Below are 21,807 nucleotides of genomic sequence, written 5' to 3'. Positions count from 1 at the left end.
AAGAATGGAAGGATAGCAATACGTACTTTTACCTTATCCGTAGAAGATCCGCTATTTATTTACAAGTTATGATTTTTTATTATGGTAACATTAAAAACATTGTTAGATATGCGTTGTAAAGCATTTTTACATGTGAGACATCCCTCGCTTTATAATTCCCGATGAAAGTTGAACCTGACCTCTTTCGTGTCCTCTTCAATTTTACAATCATTCCTAATCAAAATAGATTCTTACAAAAAAAGTACAGTAATGTTGGATAATCGCAGTCGACTAAAACTGTTTAGACACAACAATAGCATTCTCGTCAACTCATCTTCGCCAAATTCCGCAAGCAGTATGTTCCTAGGGAAGAAGGAATCCGTTGCTACGGATCTATGAAATCATTTCTATAATTTTCTGTTATCTGTTATATTCTATTTCAGTTAGAAATTGTGTTAGATAACTACAGTCTAACGTCAAACGAAAGTAAAATTTGTAGCAAACAATTGCATAATCTAACGCACATTTGTGTAACGGTGTTAAAGTAAAATGGTGTACTTGTCAATAGTTGCGCGATGACTATTTTTACTCCGCGAGGAGTTATCTGTTATCTGTAATGCGTAATACGTAATATGAACGAGTCGGAGACGAGAGTCGATTAACTCAATTGCACCTTCGATCCATTCTAATGCCAAGGTCATCATAATGCCAACCGCGGAGTGAAATAATCGGATTTTATCGGCAACCGGTGCAATTGGACACCAAGGTCAGTCCACTCCGCGGCTGGTGCCCACATCGAACGATCTTAAACATCCGACGATCATTGGTCCGCGGAGCTTTAAGCCCCTAATTCAATGAGTACTGATTTCGTTTGCCGGCTTCGAGCGCGCAGATTCTATTTTACACTTTAATTCGCGTATCTTCCCGCGGAATGAGCGTAAAGCATTGATACGGTAACATGACAGTAACTCGTTCAAAGTCTACCGCGTAATGAAAAATTGTCAGCAACGATTTACATATTCATAAACGGTAGTAAGTGATTCATAGTTTCCATAAAATTAGCAGCGTGATATTTAAATTGTTCTTTCGCAGACGAAGTAACAAATACTGAGATAAGACTACAGCGATGCGCATAATTAGAAAAGCGAAAATAACTTTTACTCTGTTACGGCTAAACAGTCGTAACTTTTTATTATTTCTAATGTAGAAATATACAAATACGGCGGTTTGTTTAAATATCACTGAAAATGCGAAATTTTCTACGAGTCTATAATTATCCTGTATGTCTGAGTGTCAATATTTTCTGAAGTCATTTTATTTATTGAAACACTGGAACGAGATGCGCAATTTCGAGCACTTTTACGACTTTCCTCCATTTGCGACTCCTAGCCTTCGGTATAGTGAATCTATCAGCGTATAACTCTATTTTTAGCTGCGAATGCGGCACTTACGACCGTTGATCCTCTTCGAAATTGTGTTCGAAAGTTTAAGCAACGCAGACAAAATAATCAACCTGGTTTTTAAGCTTCCGAACTACATCACGTTTTCCTAAACAGACGCAAGTAGAGCGGTGCGCGGTGAGACACGAAACACTAGAAGACTCAAGCATCCATGATACTCATTGTTCCTCCACCGCGTCGTTAGCGCGCATCGTTGTTTGCGTCTAATTACACCCACGTCCTTACCTCCACTCCTTCATTCAATGTCGACAATTTATTCCTCGCAATTTGCGCGCGTCTGGAGCTGCTTTCGCGTTGCTCTTTTCTTTTGCGAGACAGGGCCACGGGTGACAGGAACACTAAGTTCAGGAAGATAAAGGTTCGTGCAGGAATGTTTGTTATAATTATCGTCCATTTGTATCGGAAGTTTCGACAATAGGGCTGCTTCTCGAGAGAATGCAGGCTATTCGTTGCTCAAGATAAACATGCCGTTAATTAATTAACATTTCGTTGAAACGGCGAAGTTTCTTTAAGCATTTATTTAATACTATCAGTATTACAAAATTCCAAGATATGAAGTCATTTTTAACAATCATGTGAGAACTATTAACAGGTATGTTTAACATGTTGAAATGAAAAAACAGTGTTACGACTGCTTTAAATAAAAGCGTGAATCGACGTCGATAATAGCAGTCGCATCCGTAAATTTTTCCAAAAACTTATACAATTGAATGTCGCGTTGCCAAACAGCAATTTGAAAAATTCCGGAAGCGTCGCAAAGAATCTAACGAGATTCGGAATTCTTCGAGCATTTATATTTTTAATATTTTTCTGCTGCGAAACCCCGTGTGCTCGAACTCTTCCCAAACCTAATTTCTGTGTCCAGTCGGGCTCTCCGAGAGACCACCGAGACGCGATCCACATCGGTCGCTAACACTGTCTGGCGGTGCCTAGAACGTCCCAATAAATTGTCTCAGGAATTCTTCTGAGGAATCCAGACCCTCCCCCGCCGGTTTTTGCCGCGACAAGTCGGAATCCAAGAAAAGGAATGCCACGGTCGGGAACAGACAGGACACGGCTGGCACCGAACTTCACGTTGTAAATTGATCTTTATTACAAGAAATTACATGACTAATTTGTACATATAAAATATAAATATAGTACAAGTACTATGGTACAGTAGACGCTTTTGTGTGTGGTACATCGTGTCTTGTTCTGTTGTGTGCGAGCACGCGATCGTGTGTCCTCGTGCCCACGCTCCCCGGTTCTGCGGGATCGCGGAGATCGGTTATTCCTTAATCGTTAATCAACTATGGCGCTAGTACTCGTTTAAATCGCTACTAATTTGTATCCACGGTTCGACGGAGTGCCGCGTTCGCGGCGACGCTTCGAACTCGAACGGAAGCGAAAAACCTTGGATAAAAGGGCAAGGGATCGGTGAAGTCGAGGAACCGGAAACGGTACGGGACATGGAATCGGTTCGGATGCTGACTCGTTCCGTTTCGCATTGTCCTTCGGGCAACTGGAAGAACGTGTCTCTAGGAAGCGGTCGCCATCGCAAGTAAACTGTGGAATCTCGCACGAATTCACACTTCTGTCCACCGATTTCTGGAAGTCGAAGATAGTCGCAACGTTCTCTTTCTCTCTCTCTCTCTCTCTCTCTCTCTCTCTCTCTCTCTCTCTTACAAACAATCGGGTGTTAATTTTCTAGTTTCCTGAAGAGCATACTGTTCCAAATTTTTTGCAAAAAATATTGCAGAACTTCTTCGGATCATTATTCGACGCTGTTCACGTTTTCTAAAGATTCGCACGTATTGTTTGGCGGGAATCCTAGCGACGAGCTAGACTCGATCAGAGAAGGAGATCGGACTGAAATCGACCGGGAAAATCGAATGACCGCGAGCATCCCTTAAGGGCGATCGTTCAGGGGTGAAGGTACAGTGGTGTTGGCAGTGACGGGTCAAGAACAGTCTCTAATCGTACGGACGAATAGCGTACAGGTTCCTTTAACGACGGACAAAGACACTCGGCTTATATCGTTGGTTCCGGTAGCTTCGAGGTTGGTTCTCTGGAGCAGTAGGGATCGGCGATCTGCCTCCGGAAACCGGCCACGAATCGCACGGTCTTGGCCCACCGGCGTGGTCAGTCTGAGTTTCGATCATGGTCCTCGAGAATCGAGCAAGTGTTCTCGAGACTTTCGCTTGCGGACCGACGTCCGAAGTTCACAAGCATCTCGGATCAGTATAAAAAGGGGATTAAGCTCGTAAATTGGCAGTGCGAAGACGACAAACCAAGACCGCAGCTCGAGGCGCGTCGACAAAGGTCGCGGACCGAGCGAAATGCTCGTTGGTCACCGTTCAAACGAGAAGGCGATTTTCGTCGATAGCCCGGCTCGCTAGCGAGCGTATCAGCACGCTGGAATCTCTCTATTTCTGCCGCGCATTACCGCCATTCCCGATTTATTTTCATCCCGTCTATTTTCACTCTCTCCGACTCCTCTCCCACTACACACCCACGCGCGTTCTCCCGATGCGTGATTCTGACGTTTGAATCCGTGTACACGCATAAAACTCTCTCTTTCCCCCTTTCTCTTTGCCTGTCTCATGCTCGTTCCCTTTCTCTCCCTTCCGCCACGACAGCATCAACGTCCTACATTTCGCCAGAGAGCACTCTCGCGTACCGAACACGAACCATTTACAAATTACGAATACGTTTACTATCGAAAAGTAACACTCTACGCCTGATCAGCCACACTCGCTGCTCTTGGTACTCGAATATTTTCTCTCTCTCTCTTTTTCTCTTGGTTTCTCTCACGCTCGCACTCTTTCTCGCCGTTTCTCTCACTCTCGCAGGTTCGCATTCCCATCAGTCCTCGCCACTCTCTAAGTGAATTACAGAGCCCTACGAAGTGCGGTAACTGCTGATAACGATTAAAGCTACGATAATATCTTGAATGAATGTGCGTGCATTAAATACAATGATTATGACGCGTTATCTCGTCAACTCTCACTCCATCCCTACTTCTCGTTTATCCTAGACTCTCCTCTTTCTTTCGCGCTCGCTCTCTCACTTTCTCTCTCTCTCACTCTCTCTCTCTCTCTCTTCCCCAATCTTTTTGGCAGTCTGTCACTTATGAATCGTGACTGAGCGTGTATGTGTGTGTCTTCGTCCTACGTATTCTCTCTCTATGTGTCTCTTTATATGGCTACGTTGGTTCGACGCATCTCGCTGTCATCGAAGCTCGACGGGCACTGACCCCGTTCGATCTCGTTCGGTGATCGCCGATCGGGGGTCGGCGATCGATGAAGGGTCATCGATTCGAAGACAGACGTGTCTGATTGTACGCAATTATTATTTTCCTACATGATCGATCCTCCTCGTGTACGGCACATCGGTACGCCACTTCTTTCTCGACGCTGGTCATCCGGTTCCAACACAGCGGACTATATTCCCCTAAGTACGCCGCTGTTAAAACGGCTCCGATCGGCAGTCTTTGTTCGCCGGGTTAGTCGACGTCGATCAAATTTATCTAAACTGCAGGTCTGGCGATCGGTATAAAAAATTGCAGCACCATCTCGTACGCTAAATTATTTAAGTCAACAAGTGTCCGACGCGCTAGGCCGGGCCGCGCGCGCTACGCTATTCAGCCAACAATCGTAAGCGTCGCGTAACATCTTCGATCGGAAACGATCGCGGCTCCCGCGAGAACGATATTCCAAGATTGCGGCGCGAGCGCTGCGGCGGTCGCGCGAACGTCGCGCGTTTCCGCCGGAGAAGATGACGAAAGCTTTCTCTTATTATCGATTACACGTGTAACAATAGCGACGACGTACGACGACGATCACGACGATATAACTATGTCATTTTAACAACTATTGGACGGAGTCGAGCGACGTCGTTCCGTTCCCCGTCCGCCCCATCATCGGCGACCTCGCTCGTCTCGTTTCTAATCGTGTTCCGGGCGACTCCTTTGTTGCGAACGATCAGCACGCGGTGCTGCGCGCTGATCCAAGTCTTGGTTATGTGATCCGAATTCTAGACGGCGATTCCGCCTGCCGGGTACACTGTTGCCGGGGACAGGAGTCGAAGCAGGTGACCAGCAGCACGTGGCTCTTGCACGCTTCCACCCGCTTCTGCAGGATGCACGTTTCCGCCTCCAGCGCCTCCACAAATGACGGATGTCGCCAGTCCATCCCATTCTCCACGTGAACTGTAACATTCCCGTTGGCCCCGTTATTATTTATCCTTGCAACATGGATTTATAGCTATCGCATACGTCGATTATTTCTTTTTCACTTAAAAACTTTTCGATCTCTTGTTTCGAATAGGGGATTTCGAAATTTTTAAAATATTTGACTAACATATAAATATATAATATTTCATAAAAATTGGTGATTGCTGTTTGAGTGATGTAGTTTTTTTTACACGTAGATTTTATTTCATCGATCGAAAAGAAAATTATTATTGTTATCTTTTTAAGGATTCCCTCAGAACTCTGACTTGTCATATGATATGATTAAATCTTTCCTTGGGCCTTTTACTTTTGAAATAAATTGCAGTGTCCGATTTAATTGCTACATTCACAGCGCCTCGTTATTCTTGAGCATTTACAGAGGTTTTGCAGTAAGATCAACAAATACTTCTAAAGATAACAATATATTTTTCGTTCAAATTTTAAAAGAATTCTGTACGATGAATAAAATTGTCTTTCGGGTTCTTATTTACAAACGAACCATCGACATTGCGATCGATGCATTTAATGCTCCAACATAAAATTATCTTTAGAATCTGAAAGATTTTTCGTATCGTTGCTATGGATACTTACGGTCGTAGCTCCAGCGGTCATCTGGCACCATCAGGCGCTTCTTAGCGTCGCGAAGCTCGAGTCTAAGAAGGCGCTGGCGTAGTCGCAGGTTGTGTATCCTGGACATTGTGCCACGTGGATCCGAGCGCAACTGCGCGCGCCTGTCCAGGATGTCCACGTCCTCGCTTGTGTACGCGAGTATCCCCGGCACCGCGGACGGCGCCCTTGGCAGATGGGCCCGGCACTGGGCCTGTGACCGGAGCCCGCACTCTGCCGCCCGCTGTTCCACCGCTGAAACACCCGCACAACGTCGAGGTTAGAACCCCCAGCGCGCCACCTGAGGAGAACCATCGTACGGGGGGACCATTTTAGAGGGTTTGCACATCGGTCTCATGGGGGTGTGAGCGAGCCACTTGCTTCACGCCAGAGACCCTTACAGCTAAGGCTTTGCCCACGGTCACGGACAACGTCATCGAAATACTGGCATCATCCGAACATTATCATTAGGCTACGAGTCTTTATGCAAAATACTAAGTTAATTGTAATAAACACAGCTGGAATGAAAATGTCTTTCTTTCCTTAATGTTGATGAGTTGAAAGTAATATAAAAATATCTCTAAATTCTTCTAATGTCCCTACAGTTTTGTATTTTGCTTATTTATTTTTTTCATAAGCGCTTAAAACCCGCAGTCTAACCATCGTACAATAGAGATGCAATTAAACCTGTGGCTATGACATGTTCTGGCTATGGTGTTTTTTACAGACTTGTATCGAAACCATAGAACACGCGTTCGTATGGCGGTTATGGCGGCAAGAACTGAACCCCCAGATAAGGAAGACTGTAAATGAAGCTGTATGAATCCGAATTGATTAATCCTTTGATACCGTCGTGTTTAACATTCGTATTAGTATACTTTAAGTACATATGCAAACATTATTTAACCGCTTCTTTTTTCTTTAATAATTTTGATTTTTCAAACTGTTCTATATCATCCAATATTTTTACTATCACAATGATTTTACATTGAATCCACTCGTTATTTCCAAAAATGTATAAAAGCCATTGTCTTCATGTTACCCATTTTTATTCTACAATTTTCTGATTGCAACAATATATCATTTTACCATGCCACCATTCCATGATTAGTGAAATCATGAGATTAATGCTTGGATGATGCTCGTGCATGATCAGGCATGCGTTAATCGGGAAGGAAAGTTAATCACATTGTTTCAACCATTGGGAATATATCCTTATACAAAATTTCGTTCCTTCTGTCGCCGGCTAACCGCCGTGTCTTGTTAATCACGGCTGACACGGTTTTCCTCATTACTTCGTTAATTAAAATGTAGCTTGCTATTTGAGTGGAAGCGTTCCTTGCGATGGAGCGTGCGCGGTGAAACGCGGCGATAATTCAAAAGCTGTATCAATGACATGCATCAGCTACGGTGTTAATAATTGCGTTCTCGTTAACTGCGAGGGTCTCGCGGGGGAGTGGGAATGATTGAAAGTGCATGCGATTAAAACATGCAAAAAGGTCGCGTTCGTGTTTCGCATTGGAAATAATCTCGCTATACTTTCTGCCATTTTTGCGACCGGTCGATCGAACGTGTATTTAATCGACGACGTAGACTAACACTAATTTCAATGACCAATAGACGATTATCAAATGTTACATAAAGTTTTGAATTTTCGAGAAATTGAATCTTAAAGGAAACGTTGAATTTTCAATGCAATTATGAAATCGCGTTAAGATTTATCGATTCTTTTTTAAAAATTAAATATTTAGCAATAATATCTTCAAAAGTGTCTCACATATGTGAGTAAATTTAATTCTTTTTTAAACTGCAAATTCGTTATTAATTTGCACCTCGAGGTTGCTATTTGCTGGCTTCGAATTATATGAATTTTGTAAAGGGTTAAAACGCAAAATTTAAGATTTTACTTATTTTTCATGATGATTAAAATTAAGGACGATGGCGAAGACCCTCGAGTTAGTGTTAAACGCGAATGAAGTTAGGGAATACGACAAATCGATTGGACAGTGTTCCCTCGAACGTAAGAGGTCGTCGAAACTTCGATCGAGAGGAGGAAACGTGTTGATCCACGGACAAATATCCACTACCTTGGTGTTCCTGGAGAGCGCTGGTTTGCCTGGAGGAATCGCTGGCGATGCTGCTGGTCTCGCTGTCCCTGACAATGCTGTCGTAGCCAGAACTTTCGGCGCGGTGCCTGGACAACGTGGCTGGCGATAGTTTCGCTGCTCGAGGCGTGGAATCGGCACCGGAATCGTAGCCCTCCTTATTCAAACCCAACGAAGAACCCATGCTGGTGATCTTGCGTTGCATTCGACCCGAAGACGGAGCCGGCGATGGAATCGACAACTGCAGCGGAGCTGTTGCTGCGGGACAGAAGTTCCGTTTCAAACGAGGGTCCTTCATAACTTTCGAACTTATTTCTTAGACCCTACTACTGCTGGTCTAGACAAGTGCGTAAGTTTCATCCGGAACTACGGACGTGCGGTTTCTGGGAGTTCAAGAAGCGCGACTGCGCATGGTGGTAACCTTTTCCCAAAAGTTGATCACAAATTATAACTTCCTACGATTGTTATGAAAATATGCTGCATACTCATATTTTGGAAGTTGCTGGATTCGAACATGCTGACAGAAATGCAAAGTTCGAATCGGATACTAGCTACATAAGTATTGTTTTTAACTCATTTAATTAGAGTTAATTGTATTCAAATTCTAATACATCTTTTGACTGGAATTAAATTTAATAGAAATTTAATTTGATTAGTAAAATTTGTTAGATTGGCATACATAAATGAAATCTAATATTTTATATGAGCATTACTTTGAACTTCCAACTTCAAATGAGTAAAAGTGGATATCGACATAGTTGATATCTTACTTTAAGATATGAATTCTACTAAGAGTAGGTTTTCATTTATTGTATTAGAAAAATTCGTCTTTCGGCTAACTTTTTAGGAGAAGTTACTTTCATTAGAAAGCAGTCACAAGATTCCGAATATATCCTGTTTAATATCTATATACTTGGCATCGCGAAATATCATAATTTCTGATTACGAAAAAAAGTGTAAAACAGTTTCTCCATTTGTTCTACGGAACTATAAGTGGTTGAAATACTTTAAAGAATATCAACGACGGGAAACTTGAGAAGCACGTTAATATCAAGAAAACACAGAATGTAATTCTAAATGAAAACAATAGGAAACAGAGCCCGCGAAATGTAAATTAAAAGGATAAAAACAGGACGAAGAATGAGAGACCATAAAGTCAGAGGATGAAAAAAGAAGGGTTGGAGGTGGGTAAAGAACGGAGAACCAAGGCAACGCAGAAAGAGCACAGGGGAAAAGTGAAAATTGTAGCAACGTAAATATCTCACGATGCAGCACGAAACTCAACATAAACGTCGGGTGGGTTAAAAGCGTTAAGTGGTCCTAATTGAATGGCCAGGCGCCGTGTACCGCGGCGGCGAGCGTGTTAATAATTAGCGTAATCTACCTTGTATCTTGAGATCCTCTTCAATATCCGACTTCCCAGTGACAGTCCTCTCCGATCTCTCAGCCGCAGTGAACAACTTCTTCGCCTCGACGTACTCCTCCTCCGGATCGGAACCCGAGGCTCCGTTTCCCGGTAGCCTCTCGACTTCCTCTTTGAGATTAGGATTCGAGGCGCCGTCGGGGTGCCTCAGACTAGAGATGTTGCATTCACCGAGCTTGCCGCAGTACCTTCTCGGACTGGCTATGTGCGCCACGCTGTTCGGGTACCAATACGAGGCGGTCGCCGGCCTGGACATGCTCTGGCGACAGTTGTCGCAGATTTTCTCCTGATCGGACTTCCCGGCGATGTACGCCGGCTCGCTGTAGATGCTGCCGTGATTGCTCGCGTTGTCGTTGAACATCACGTCCGAGAGGGACAGCGATTGACAGCGCGACGGCGGACGGAAGACGGGGGCGGCTGGAATTTGTCCTGCGTTAATATTATATTTGCTGTAGACCAACGGTGGTTGGTTGACAGTGTAGATTCATTTGCTCGATGCTCCTATCTCGGCACGGTAGACTGTCTATATAATTTGAGTGCTGCCGGCGAGGCTCGGTCGAGGTACAGTTGGCGGGACAGATACGGATTCTGTGAATAACGATCTTGATAGGACCGAAGGGCCCGCGATACCGTGACCGATTCTGTATACTTCTGTTTAACTAGCGCTTTGCGTTTCAAAAACGCGTGTGTCATCGTTTCAGATTTATCGGCTAACAGAAAAATATTTTCTTGAAAATAGTTTCACAGAATGAAATTTTTATTTTTACACAATATTTTTATTATATTTTTCATATAAAAATATGAAAGAATGTCAAGTTTTATTAGTCCTAAATCCAATAGCTAACGAGTAATTTCCCTTTAATTTTTAAACATTTTCTTCGCGTAATATCAAGGTGGAAATTCATACTTTCAAAACAATAAAACGAAATTACTCGTTAGCTATTAGGTTTGAGGCTAATAAGGGTAAATACTTTTTTCATTCAAAATTCGATATTCTTCCATATCCTGATATAAAATATACAGTACTCTATTTAATGAAAGCAAACTGATCTTTAAAGAAAGATCTACATCTACAAAGTCTACATAAAAAAATTTGTTACCCAATGCATATTTTAGAAGTTGCAGGAGGTTCCCCAGTTGCGTGAACCATTTTATATTATTATTTGTTATATTCCAAAGTACTTAGTAATTTCAAATAACTGTTCAAAATATCGTTCTCATATGTCGATATTTAAGAACATAACACGCTAGTTAAACGTTAACACTTATCTCATATTAAGAAATACATACAATAATAGTCCGATCAAAGCGATGAACACAGCTTTCATCATGTCCCAGATCATTTAAAGAGCAATTTATAACTTGACGTCCCGGGAATAATCATAAATCCTACTGTCCTCGAGCAGCTCATCAGCTAGCGATTGTTATCGAAGGAGATCCATCGAGTCCTCCAATTGCCAGCAAAAACTTAACCGCGGCGTCGATGGTAGCACAGTGCAATAAACGCGCGCAAACTTACATGGAGCTTCTCTAACGTTGGAGGAGTTCTCCCTCTGGTAGGTGACGGAGTTGGAGACATTGGCCAGCGCGAGCTTGCTCTGGTAGAGCTCGTGCAGTCGTGCCAACTGGTCGAACTTGTACCTAGTCTCCTGCTCGAGGAAATCCTCGTGGTCGAAGTACGGCCTGGGCAGCACGCCCGCGCCGACCGGGGGTGGGTACTGCGGTCTGTACCGTTCCGTGTCCGACATCACCGACATGGAGTCTGGAAGTTGACACACTTTTTCAGCGTCTCGAAGGTTCCCTAATCGACAGCGGGTGAAAAAAAAACAGTCGCGAAAGAACAAGAGACCGCGCGTATTTAGCTGTAAGAAGCTTCTTCTCCCTCCGAGAATTCGAAGACGGAAAGTATTAACGAGTAATTATACCGAGCTATCCGTCTCTCTCTCTCTCTCTCTCTCTCTCTCTCTCTCTTCTCTTTCTTTTCCGATACGATTGTTTTCCATCGGCTGTGCTATTACAGATTCCGGTGAATCTGAGAGCCGGAGAGCAATCTGCGAAGGTATCTTCGAGTGCGCTCGGGATGGGAGAAGAAGAAGAACGACGAATTGATCGCACGGTGGTAGGAGATGCACTGTAACCGTCATGAAATATTGTCGGGGAAGAACGTTCAGTGGTAGTTACAGTGATTCGTTACAGCCTTCAATTAAGTCCCTCGAGGACCAAGGATTGGAATAAGCAGTCGAGACGTTGGTTTGAAATGGGAAGGAATTAATAAGTGTACGCGATGGTTGACTTACCCGTGAAGGTCGAGACTACGGTAAGATTCTCCTGGCTGAGTATCCGCAGGGGGTGCTCCTCCTGGTCACTTTCAGGCAGAGGGTTCTCGCCCATGCACATCGCGATGTCTTCCTCGGTAACCTGGAGACACGAGTCCTGCATCGGCACTGGCTCCAGGTCCTCGACCTCGACGATCTCTAGGATCTCGTCCTCGGAGGACAACGAGTGTCTAGATGGCAGCACGATGTCCTTGTGCGAGAGGTTCAAACTCTCCATCGAGACCTCTCTGCTGACACCATTGCTGAGTGGCTCTATCAGAGGCAATGGTGGCGGCACAACGATCTCCTCGTCGTCGTCTTCGTCCTCCTGCAGATCCTCCTTCGCTTTGTCCACGCTGTCGTCCATGACTGGACTAGCCGTTAGGTCCAGTCCGGAGTCTGTATTCGACTTGACGTTCAAGAGGTTTAGCTTGACGCCCAGCTTCTCGGTAATGTCCTCGATCTCGTTCGCCTTCAAGCTATCGCTCTCAGCCGTCGACATCGAGGTGTTGTCATCGTCCATGCCGCTGCACGTCTTGAACGTCGTCAGCTCCTTGAACTGCGACGACTGGCCGGACGACTTCGACGACTCGATCCTGGCCGCTGCATGCTTACTCCTCTGGATCTGAGACGACTGGTTCTCCACCCACTTCCTGATCATGCTCTTCTTATGACTGTCCATGAAACCGTAACCGGTGGAATGTTGCTGAGTGTGCATCTGCAGGGTAGGCGGCCCGGTCAGCTGCATCGGACCGTCTATCCAGGTCTCCCTCTTGTGATGAGAGTCCTTCAGCATGTGTCTCGCCTCCGCGACCTTCGACTTGGAGATCCTTGGCCCGTCTATCCATTGCTCGTCAGAGCCTCCGCTCGGAGCTGCGACTGGGATCTTGCTGCCGGGTGAATCGTTTACCTTGGAAGACGGCACCTTGGCCGTGGCGCATTTCCTGGCCGGGCTGGCCTTCGGCGTGGCCGTGTGCGCCGGCGAAGTCTGCTTCGACGCCGTCTGCGTCAGAGACTTCACCGCTTTGGTCGCCTTGTGGACCGGGCTCCGCTCCTCGGGAATCTTCGAGGGTCTCTCAGCCGCTGATCCCCGCAACGCTTTTCCCATGGCGCAACGGTTGTCGCCCGAGTTCAAGCTGGGCAGGTAGACAGGTGGATGCTCCCCGTCGGTCGCGTCGTCGGTGCTAGGGCCCACGTAGATCACCGTGTCCGCGGACAGGTCGCTGGAGCTCGGGTCGCACTCGCTGTTCTGCCTCGCCGCCTCTTCGCCCGAACTTCCGCCGCTTCCCGTCCCCTGTGTCCCGCCACCGACAAACTTGATCTTCCTCCGTCTCATTCGGTGGATCCTCGAGGCGAGTTGCACGGTGGTTAGCGTCTCCGTGTAGTGCTGCGCGTTGGGGGAGACGTGGGCGATCATCGCGGCGTGACACGTCAACGAACCGAGACACTCCTTCAGTAATTGGGTTAGCTTGTGCTCCTTGTACGGCAGATGCTTCTGCCCGTTGAAGATCGCGAGCAGGATGTTCCCGAGGCCTGACAGAGGGATGCCGCCCGACGATTTCCCGCGATCCGAATTCCCCAGGTCCATCAGGTGCAGTCTACTTCTGCCACCAGCGACTAAACAATTGACAAAAACGACGATTTTAGCCGATGGAACTGGACATTACGCCGCCTTTAATCGGCGGTTCATTAATACAAAGTCCTTGAGAATTTTTACCGATTTCATCTAAAAATACTGAACGACTTGAAACACTCATGGCATCGAAGTCACTTTTAGGTTCCACTATTTCGTTGACGTTCATTGACACGATGATAAAATACGATTTTGATCGGACTAACTAAAGCGGTTTTTCTAGAATAGAATGAAAATATCATTTTGTTTGTACTAATAAAATTGCACAAAGGGGTGCAGTCTTTAATATACAAAAAAATTTTGAAGACTCTTAACAAGAGTATTCAACAAAATGTTGTTCTCTTCAAAAAATTGTTGGTTGTTTAAATGCATTATTGTATTTTAAATAACTTTGCATTTTAACCGAGCTACGGAGATCAAAGCAAGGATTATCTGTTAAAAATGGAAGCTAAGGCATCAATTTTATCGATTCCCCTTCAGAAACAATAGTTCCTGAACTGCCTCGTTTTGGTAGATAACGACCACTTACAAGGAACATTAGCTACGTGTGACACGCCAATTTTGAGGAAATCTTCCAGGGCAGTATACGGAAAGTCGGGCCCCAATTTTCTTTAAGTGCCCATATTTATGTTAAGCTATCCTTGAAATGTTAGGGTCGCCGCGATATTGAACCACGTAACTCAGAAACCACATACGGTAGAATCTCGATTACTCACGTCAACATTCTCTATCATCCAAACACATGTAATCAGCTGAATTTAAAGCAACAACGTACATGCGAAGCGACTTATTGTATAAACTGATAAAAGTTAACTCTGTTATTGTAATTGAACAACTGTTTATTCGATTATTTTTCTCATAGATTTCTACTGCAATTCGTTTGTCAAGTATACACAAAACTGTTCCACATGTTCTAAAATGTAATAACGTTGTTTAGAACTGAACTAAATGATTTGAATTCTTTGGTGACGGTAGAACGACTAGTTTACTGTATAATTATTTGAATAATCTTCTTTAAATTTGCTATTACTCGGAATGGCTCAAAAAAAGAATAAAAAGCTGACGTTTGTCAACTTTATGAAGTCAAAATTTAATAGAGTTATTCTAATGAAGTTAAGTAAAGAAAAAATTTTGATTGCGCATATAAATCGAGGTTTACAAAACACAATTTATAATTTTTCATTATTATACACGATTTTCTTATTTTGTTAATTCTTTTAAATAATAGCACAACAAAAGTCATCTATGATCTAAAAAATAATTCGAGTCATTTCGTTTAGTTTTCAGAATGTTATTGCGTTTTAAAAGTAGAACCGCCCCTTACATTAGAGAACATTTTTTACTATAATTTCAATACTAAAAAAGAACTTCGATAAGTGTGTCGAAATTTCTGGAGCATAGAAAAACTAGTCAGAAACGAGTGAAACATCAGTTGGCTCTACGAGGGTGAAAGAAAATCTGCGTCGAACATTTCCGCGGACCGCGGCCCGACGGGAAGTTCGCGGGAAACTGGTGGTGTGTCATAGTTGGCTGATGTTCCTCGTTAGCGGCGTCAATTTTCCGCGAACGGCGACTACTCGTTTCGACGGAGTTTCGAGGAGATCTCGTTGTGACGGAAAACGGCGCAAAGCGGCGCCGACAAACGCGTTTTACGAGCGGTGACTACGAAGAAGCGGTTCGGAAAAAGGAAAAACGGGGGGCCACTCACCTCCGCCCTTGCCGGCGACACTGTACTGATAAACGTGAAGGGTGTAGAGCATGTGCGCGTCGCCGTCCTCCCGCTGTCGTCCGGCCACCGCCGCGTCTAAATAGAACGCGGCTCGCTCGGCAGTCGGTGCACGAAGCTCGCTGTGCTGTTGCAGTTGCAGGCTGCCGAACAGCGGGTCGTCTCGCAAGTACACAGCCGGCGACTGCTCCGAATCTGCGAACAAAAAGTCACGGCAAATCACGTTACGCGATCCCTTCGTTGCGTCTGCTTGCCGGTGCTGCGAACCGGATGATTTATACGGCAGAAACATACTTTCGCGTCACATGAAATCGCCTTAAGTCGCGCGATAGCACGTGACATCATTAGAAAACAAAGGACACGTTAATATCACTTCACGTGAAATCACGTGCTACCATACTGCAACGAAGCTGTAACAATTTAGTAATAAAATAAGGACTTCACTTACACATTAAATATCATTTTCTGCTCGTCCATATATTTTTATCTGATATTTACGTAAAAATAAAATTTTTCTTATATTTCGTATTATTCGGTTCTCTAGTTACACAACTAAATATTTTCAAAACGTTGAAGGCTTAAATTTGATATAAAATTAGCGAGAAATAAAAATGTAAATGTCCCAATTCCTGATAAGGTACGAATATTTCTGATTCATTTTTTATACACTTTTTAATATATTTATACTAAATTAACTGTCTCATAGCCTATTCAACTTAAAGTAGACTATTAAACTATATAAATTGTATTGCATGGGGTACGAAATAGCTCCGATGCATCTACTTGCAGATTGTACACGTTAATTAAGGAGTGTCCGTAATATGATAAGAGTTCAAAAACATGTACCAGATATATAATTCACTATTTATTCTAAAACTGCAGAAGAAATGTGAATGTCTACATTTCCTTTATTAAATCAAATACCTCAATTCTTACATAAATTTTAGGAACGTAATGAACGTATTATATACATTCAATATAATTCAGTATAATTCATTTAGATTACTTCCGTGAGATGTTTTGTAATATTCCAGAACGGTAATGTAAGTGAAGAAGCTCTATATGTGCGTATTCTTTAAAGAACATTATGTAATACTGTGTATTGCGACAAGTTATTAATAGGAAACCGAGAACCTAAACTAAATCGTCGATGATGCGCGTGACGCAACGTGTTGATTATGAAAATGCTGTGGAAACAACTAATAGATCATCAGTATCATTGCAATATCACGCACATATCTTCGTTGACAAGTCTCATTGCTTTAAAATATTTTTAGCCGCAGATCCTTGATGAAAAAGATAGTAGACTACGAAGTCATAGAAGCTTTAAAATGGTATCCAGAAGTGCATGTTTCACATAATACTGCGAGCAGTTCGCAACGCAACGATCGAATTCACAGCGTGCACAAGAGTTGTTTGTTGTTCGGTTGTCGGTGAAAGTGGAAAATTCCTTGGTCAATCTACTAGACAGGAGAAAAAAGTGTAACACTGTGTGCCGAACTTTCAGGATCACTTGTTAAATACAATTGGATTATAGTGGAAGGCTGAATGAGCTCTAAAGATCTTTAATGACACGTATAAACCGGGATAGCACGAAAGAAACATATTCTGTCTCCCTGTACACAGAAGAAACTTCTCAATACCCCTCATAAACCTTATGTCTGGCTATTCAGTGGTTGTTACTGTACATTCAATCTGAGGTTTCATTCCCGACCTACGCGTTTTCCAATTACCTTCAAAGACCATCAAACACGCCAACTATCCGCGAATCCCTGACCAAGACTGAAGCCTCCGCGCGTCTATTTCTCGAGACGTAGTTTGATTTCGCTATTTCACAGAAAAATCTTATTCGGCAATGACGTCCGCGAAACATAGTTTGATTCTTTCATTCCACAGAAAACTCTTATCCGGCAATGACGTCCGCGAAACGTCTCCAGGTAAATTGACTCGGTAATAGGATACTCTCGGTATTGGTTGCGTGGAAAATTACTGTCGTTGCTTCGAGATACGAAATGCTTTGTTTGACAGGCCCCTGATAGGTTCATTTATGGAAATCTTGACAGGTGCGTTCTGCGAGCTTGCAAATGCGACGTGCAACGTTCTTTTCATTAATGGCGTATCGTCTAGACTCGTGCATTAATAAGGTTTGTAAGTTTACCAACATTATCTACCGTGGATCGTTCACAGATCCAAAAACATTTCTTCCCGCACGAAGGGACGAGAGGGATGCAATTCATTAAAAACACATTGAATTGAAAAAACGTCAGTGACACGAAAGCGAAAATGATCATGCAGCTTGATAAAGCCAGGCTACACGCTGCTACGAGGCACGCGAGCTGTCAGCCGACTGAAAGGACAGTAAAAATGTTTATCAACGAATGTTTTGTCGTGAAGTCTCATTTCTAAAGAGAAGGTAAAAAGCCTTGTTGGAGCTTTTAATCGATATCTCAATTAAGCGGACGTAGAATCGTAGAATTACAAAGAAAATGCAAGCGAAAATGCAGGCTAACTATCGTCCTGAAATCATTCGTGTAATTGTTTCGGAGGATCCTGCGAGGTTTAGAAGAAGAAATTTAATACGTTTTCTAATGGAAATGTTTAAATAACAGGTCCGCGATGTTGATTAACGACACAGCGTTCGTAAAACGTTGGATGACGTCCCCGAGACTACGATGGCCGCGTTATCACGTCGCGTGCGGTATGACAGTGACGGGTCGGTGCGCGAATAATCAACGTGATGCGGATCGTAGCTGTAAATAGTGATCAACCTAAAAGCACTGTTACGTACGGTACCAAGACCGTGGATATAGACTCGTGTGCACCTTCCGGCTGATAATACGCGCGAGATGGACTCCTCTGGAAGTTCACGCCTCTCGGGATGAACGTGACCCGTTCTCAGATTTGTTTCGGCGACCCGTCCGCTGCCCTGTCTCCCGCGCTTGAAATTTTAACCAGAAGTTCTCCGTGTCTCCGTCCAGAAGGAGATTAAAATTTTAGGGGACACGGAGACGGCCAGGAACTTTCGCGGCGCCGGCAACTGAGTGTTCGCGAAGACTCTAGGAGAACAAAGAAGCTAGAAACAGTTCTCCCGTGGAACACTCCGGACATTTTCTACGGGAATTAACGCGTTCGTTGCCAATTGGTGCTCGAACAAGTTCCACCGAATTCAGGCGATTTCATTTGGGAAAAAGAAACAAGAACACTAAACTTATTGTGCTTCGGAGTTGAACTATTTTATGAAAAAAAAAGTTGGCCTTCACACCTTTGGAATGTGAAAATATAAATGCCCTGCGTACTAAAATTTTTTTAAACCATACAGATATTGAAAAATTTCTTATTTAATGCATATTTTGGAAATTGTAGGTGTTGCACAAATTGCGTCGACCATCTTGTAAATATGTTAAAATTAACACGTTAAGGGCTACGAAGGACTTCTTAGGAACCGACGCTAGACTTCTCGGTCCAGATTGACCAAACAAAAACTAATATTGCATAATCTAAATGTTTAGTCTCACAAGAATGCAAGGACCGATACATTCGCCGCGATAGAAGAACGAAAAATCTGTCGTCAATTCGTAGGGACCGACGCGGTCCGAACAGAAAATCTAGGGACCGGCGCGTAGCGCTTAACGTGTTAATAATGCGCTTTACGCCGCTTTTATAAACCTGGCGTGATCATACGGCAACACGTCGAGTTTGCACAGTTTATCTTAAAATATTTTTATATGTATTATATTAAGGGTGTCCAGGTATACTAAAGAAAATTATATAACAGTTAACAGGGTAATAGTAAAGATTATTACAATTATTTTTGTAAACGTCTTGTATCATGTGAATTCTTTATGGTTTGCACAACAGGATACAGTAAAAATGTATTTTTGAATTTATCATATAAGGGTGAGATAATTACTCGTTTAGATTTTTAAATTCCTTTCTGCGTTCCGTGCCAAATTTGAGACGATCATAAGGGACGCACAAAAATGAAAATAATCTCATAAACGATCGAAGGATGATTCTACGTTAACAAGTTCTTGCCTCTACATTGTTCCGAGCCGAATACTTTAAGTTCCTCGGGGAGTCAAAATCTGCTGCGATATTTATTAGTAGAAACCTGTCTTATTAAATTCCTAGAAGATCGGAAAGAAGAAAAATGGAAGCGGGGAAGTTTCCCCGAGCACTTCCGAAATATGTCCGTAGAATTAAGGAACCGGAGAGAGGACCTCCGTAGAAACAGAATTTTATCGTCAGAATTTTCTCTCTCGAACGATGGGGGCGGACCGTAATAATACGCGCGTCATCTGATCGGCTCGTAAACCAGCGCGCGCTCCCGTATATTTTATGTACAACCACCCACCGGTGACATATTGGCCGCGCCCGAGAAAAAGCTTTCGATGCGAAATGGTGGAGGAGCAAGGATATCGAGAGACAACGACGGTTATTATGTGTCTATTGCCGTGAGGCAGGAGAAAAATAAATCCACGGACTTTCTTCGGAGTGTACAGAGACTTCTGACTCTGGGACAAACCATCTGCGAGAATTCTGTCGCGTCGCTGGATTCACCGTTACGTGCCACATCCCGCGTCGTTTATGCGTTTTCGATCGAGAATTTATTCCTCGTATTTTCGTGTTGATAAGTTTCCGATCGAGGAGATACTGTTTGCTCGAGGACCCGCATCGCTCAGCTCGCGGATGCTGAATCTCTGCTTTAGTCGCAATTCTGTTCGCATAGGTCGTTAATACTCGGAAACGCGCTCTACGAAACAATTGTTCTAAGAATAGTATGCTGAGGAAGTCGGACTAATGAAACTAGCATTTGTAACGAAGTTGCGATGATGCTTGCACAACCAGCAGTTGCAGTGACACTAGCATGAGGATAAGAAACGACTGTGGTTCTCAATTTCGTTGCACGATGGCCCATCTTTTTCTTAATAGTAAATAATGAGAAGTAAAAATGCACGATTTCATTAATCAATTGATCAATATTTTCTAACCAGTGAACACTCTTTCTTCACTCTACTCGACCACTTAACAGATAAAACACGCACGCTTACTTGCATACTTCGAACCTCGCTGCTACTTTGCGCGACCATACGAAAGCCACCTAAACAAAGCAAGACCGAGGAATAGCAACTAAATGAATCACGAGCACGTCACGCGTCTACATTTTTCCCGTATCTCTATTCGAAATGAGGCGATCACATTTTTCACTCTTGATACCGCGCATACCGCGCCTGGTTATGATGATTCAGCATAAGGCGACCCAGTATGTTTTCAGCGACACCGATAATCTTTTCCACTCGTACCGCCGAGTGTTCGCATCCCACAGCCATAGTTCGCCGTCGTAGGCAACACGGTACACTTGGACGACATCGGTGCCGATCCGACGTTTAGATAGCCGCTTCTATAAATTGCCAATTAACGTTTTACTGCCTCGCGAGCAACGTGGCGTCGCGGCCGACGTCGTAAAGAACAGAGCCGGAGGACGCAGCTGATACTTTATTCCTGTTCGTCTATAACCTGCGGGGTCTGCTACGACTTTATGACAGTTTTTTTAATGTCTAGAGTAGCGCCAGGCACCCAGGACTGTCATGAATTAAATCTGTCAGTCGAGGAGCAACGTGTGCGTCCACTGTCGCTGTTGATACGCGCGAACCTATGCGATAATTAGAGGACGTATCTATGCATCATTTCAGTTGCTAATTAGTTCACAGGGAGGTCGCAAGACTTTTGATTCGCTGATTTCACCTTAGTTTCTTCCTGGTGTCAATTGACAGTATTATTAAATTTCAGAGTACATAATTGTGCTATTTTTAGGAAAAATGATCTCAGAATTTATGACTTCCTTTCGGTTAATATGGAGTATATGCAGAGTGTCTAGAAAGATTGAAACGAAACTTAGACTACGTATGACTGAGGTCAAATAGATGAAAAATGATTTTTAAAAACTTATGGCAAAACTAGATAGGTATAATCTGAAAGAGTGGACAGATTAAAACAAACCAAGAACGTGGTTGTTTCAATTTCAACTTATTAAAATAATTAACGGTAGAGACAACTTGTGCGTGTGTCCTATGTATTGCAATTGATGCAAATCATTTTGATTTTGTATAAATATCCGTAATCTAATGATTATTTATATGGCTGTATCCTGATACTTTTTCCATAAGTTGTCAATTGACTCTTCAGGATTTACGAAGTTTATGAATAGCTATTACCCTTTAATACACATACGGCATAATCCTAGGTCCTAATCGTGAAAGTGGGCTCGGTCCGCGTGGCATCCGGTAATGAAGACCCCGTTGTCTTCTGCTATTTACCTTCAAAACGGTGATCGGAATGGTTGTTGC

General features: G+C 43.5%; 1 protein-coding gene across 1 annotated transcript in view; it reads right to left on the bottom strand.

Moving 5' to 3' along the window:
- Positions 1-4,610: 4,610 nt before the first annotated feature.
- The window catches only part of LOC144475308 (uncharacterized), a 459,016-nt gene continuing 441,819 nt past the window's right edge, over positions 4,611-21,807 (bottom strand). The window contains exons 9-15 of the mRNA XM_078191079.1: positions 15,443-15,655; positions 12,084-13,718; positions 11,306-11,548; positions 9,748-10,203; positions 8,346-8,621; positions 6,244-6,513; positions 4,611-5,628 (exon numbers count right to left, since the gene is read on the bottom strand). Coding sequence (XP_078047205.1) covers positions 5,438-5,628; positions 6,244-6,513; positions 8,346-8,621; positions 9,748-10,203; positions 11,306-11,548; positions 12,084-13,718; positions 15,443-15,655 — 3,284 coding nt within the window. The 3' untranslated portion in view covers positions 4,611-5,437. The remainder of the gene's footprint in view (positions 5,629-6,243; positions 6,514-8,345; positions 8,622-9,747; positions 10,204-11,305; positions 11,549-12,083; positions 13,719-15,442; positions 15,656-21,807) is intronic.

Source organism: Augochlora pura, chromosome 2 (genome assembly GCF_028453695.1).
Source record: "Augochlora pura isolate Apur16 chromosome 2, APUR_v2.2.1, whole genome shotgun sequence".
Lineage (NCBI taxonomy): Eukaryota > Metazoa > Arthropoda > Insecta > Hymenoptera > Halictidae > Augochlora > Augochlora pura.
Note: the sequence above shows the minus strand (reverse complement) of the source record. Positions and strands in the feature narration are given on the sequence as shown.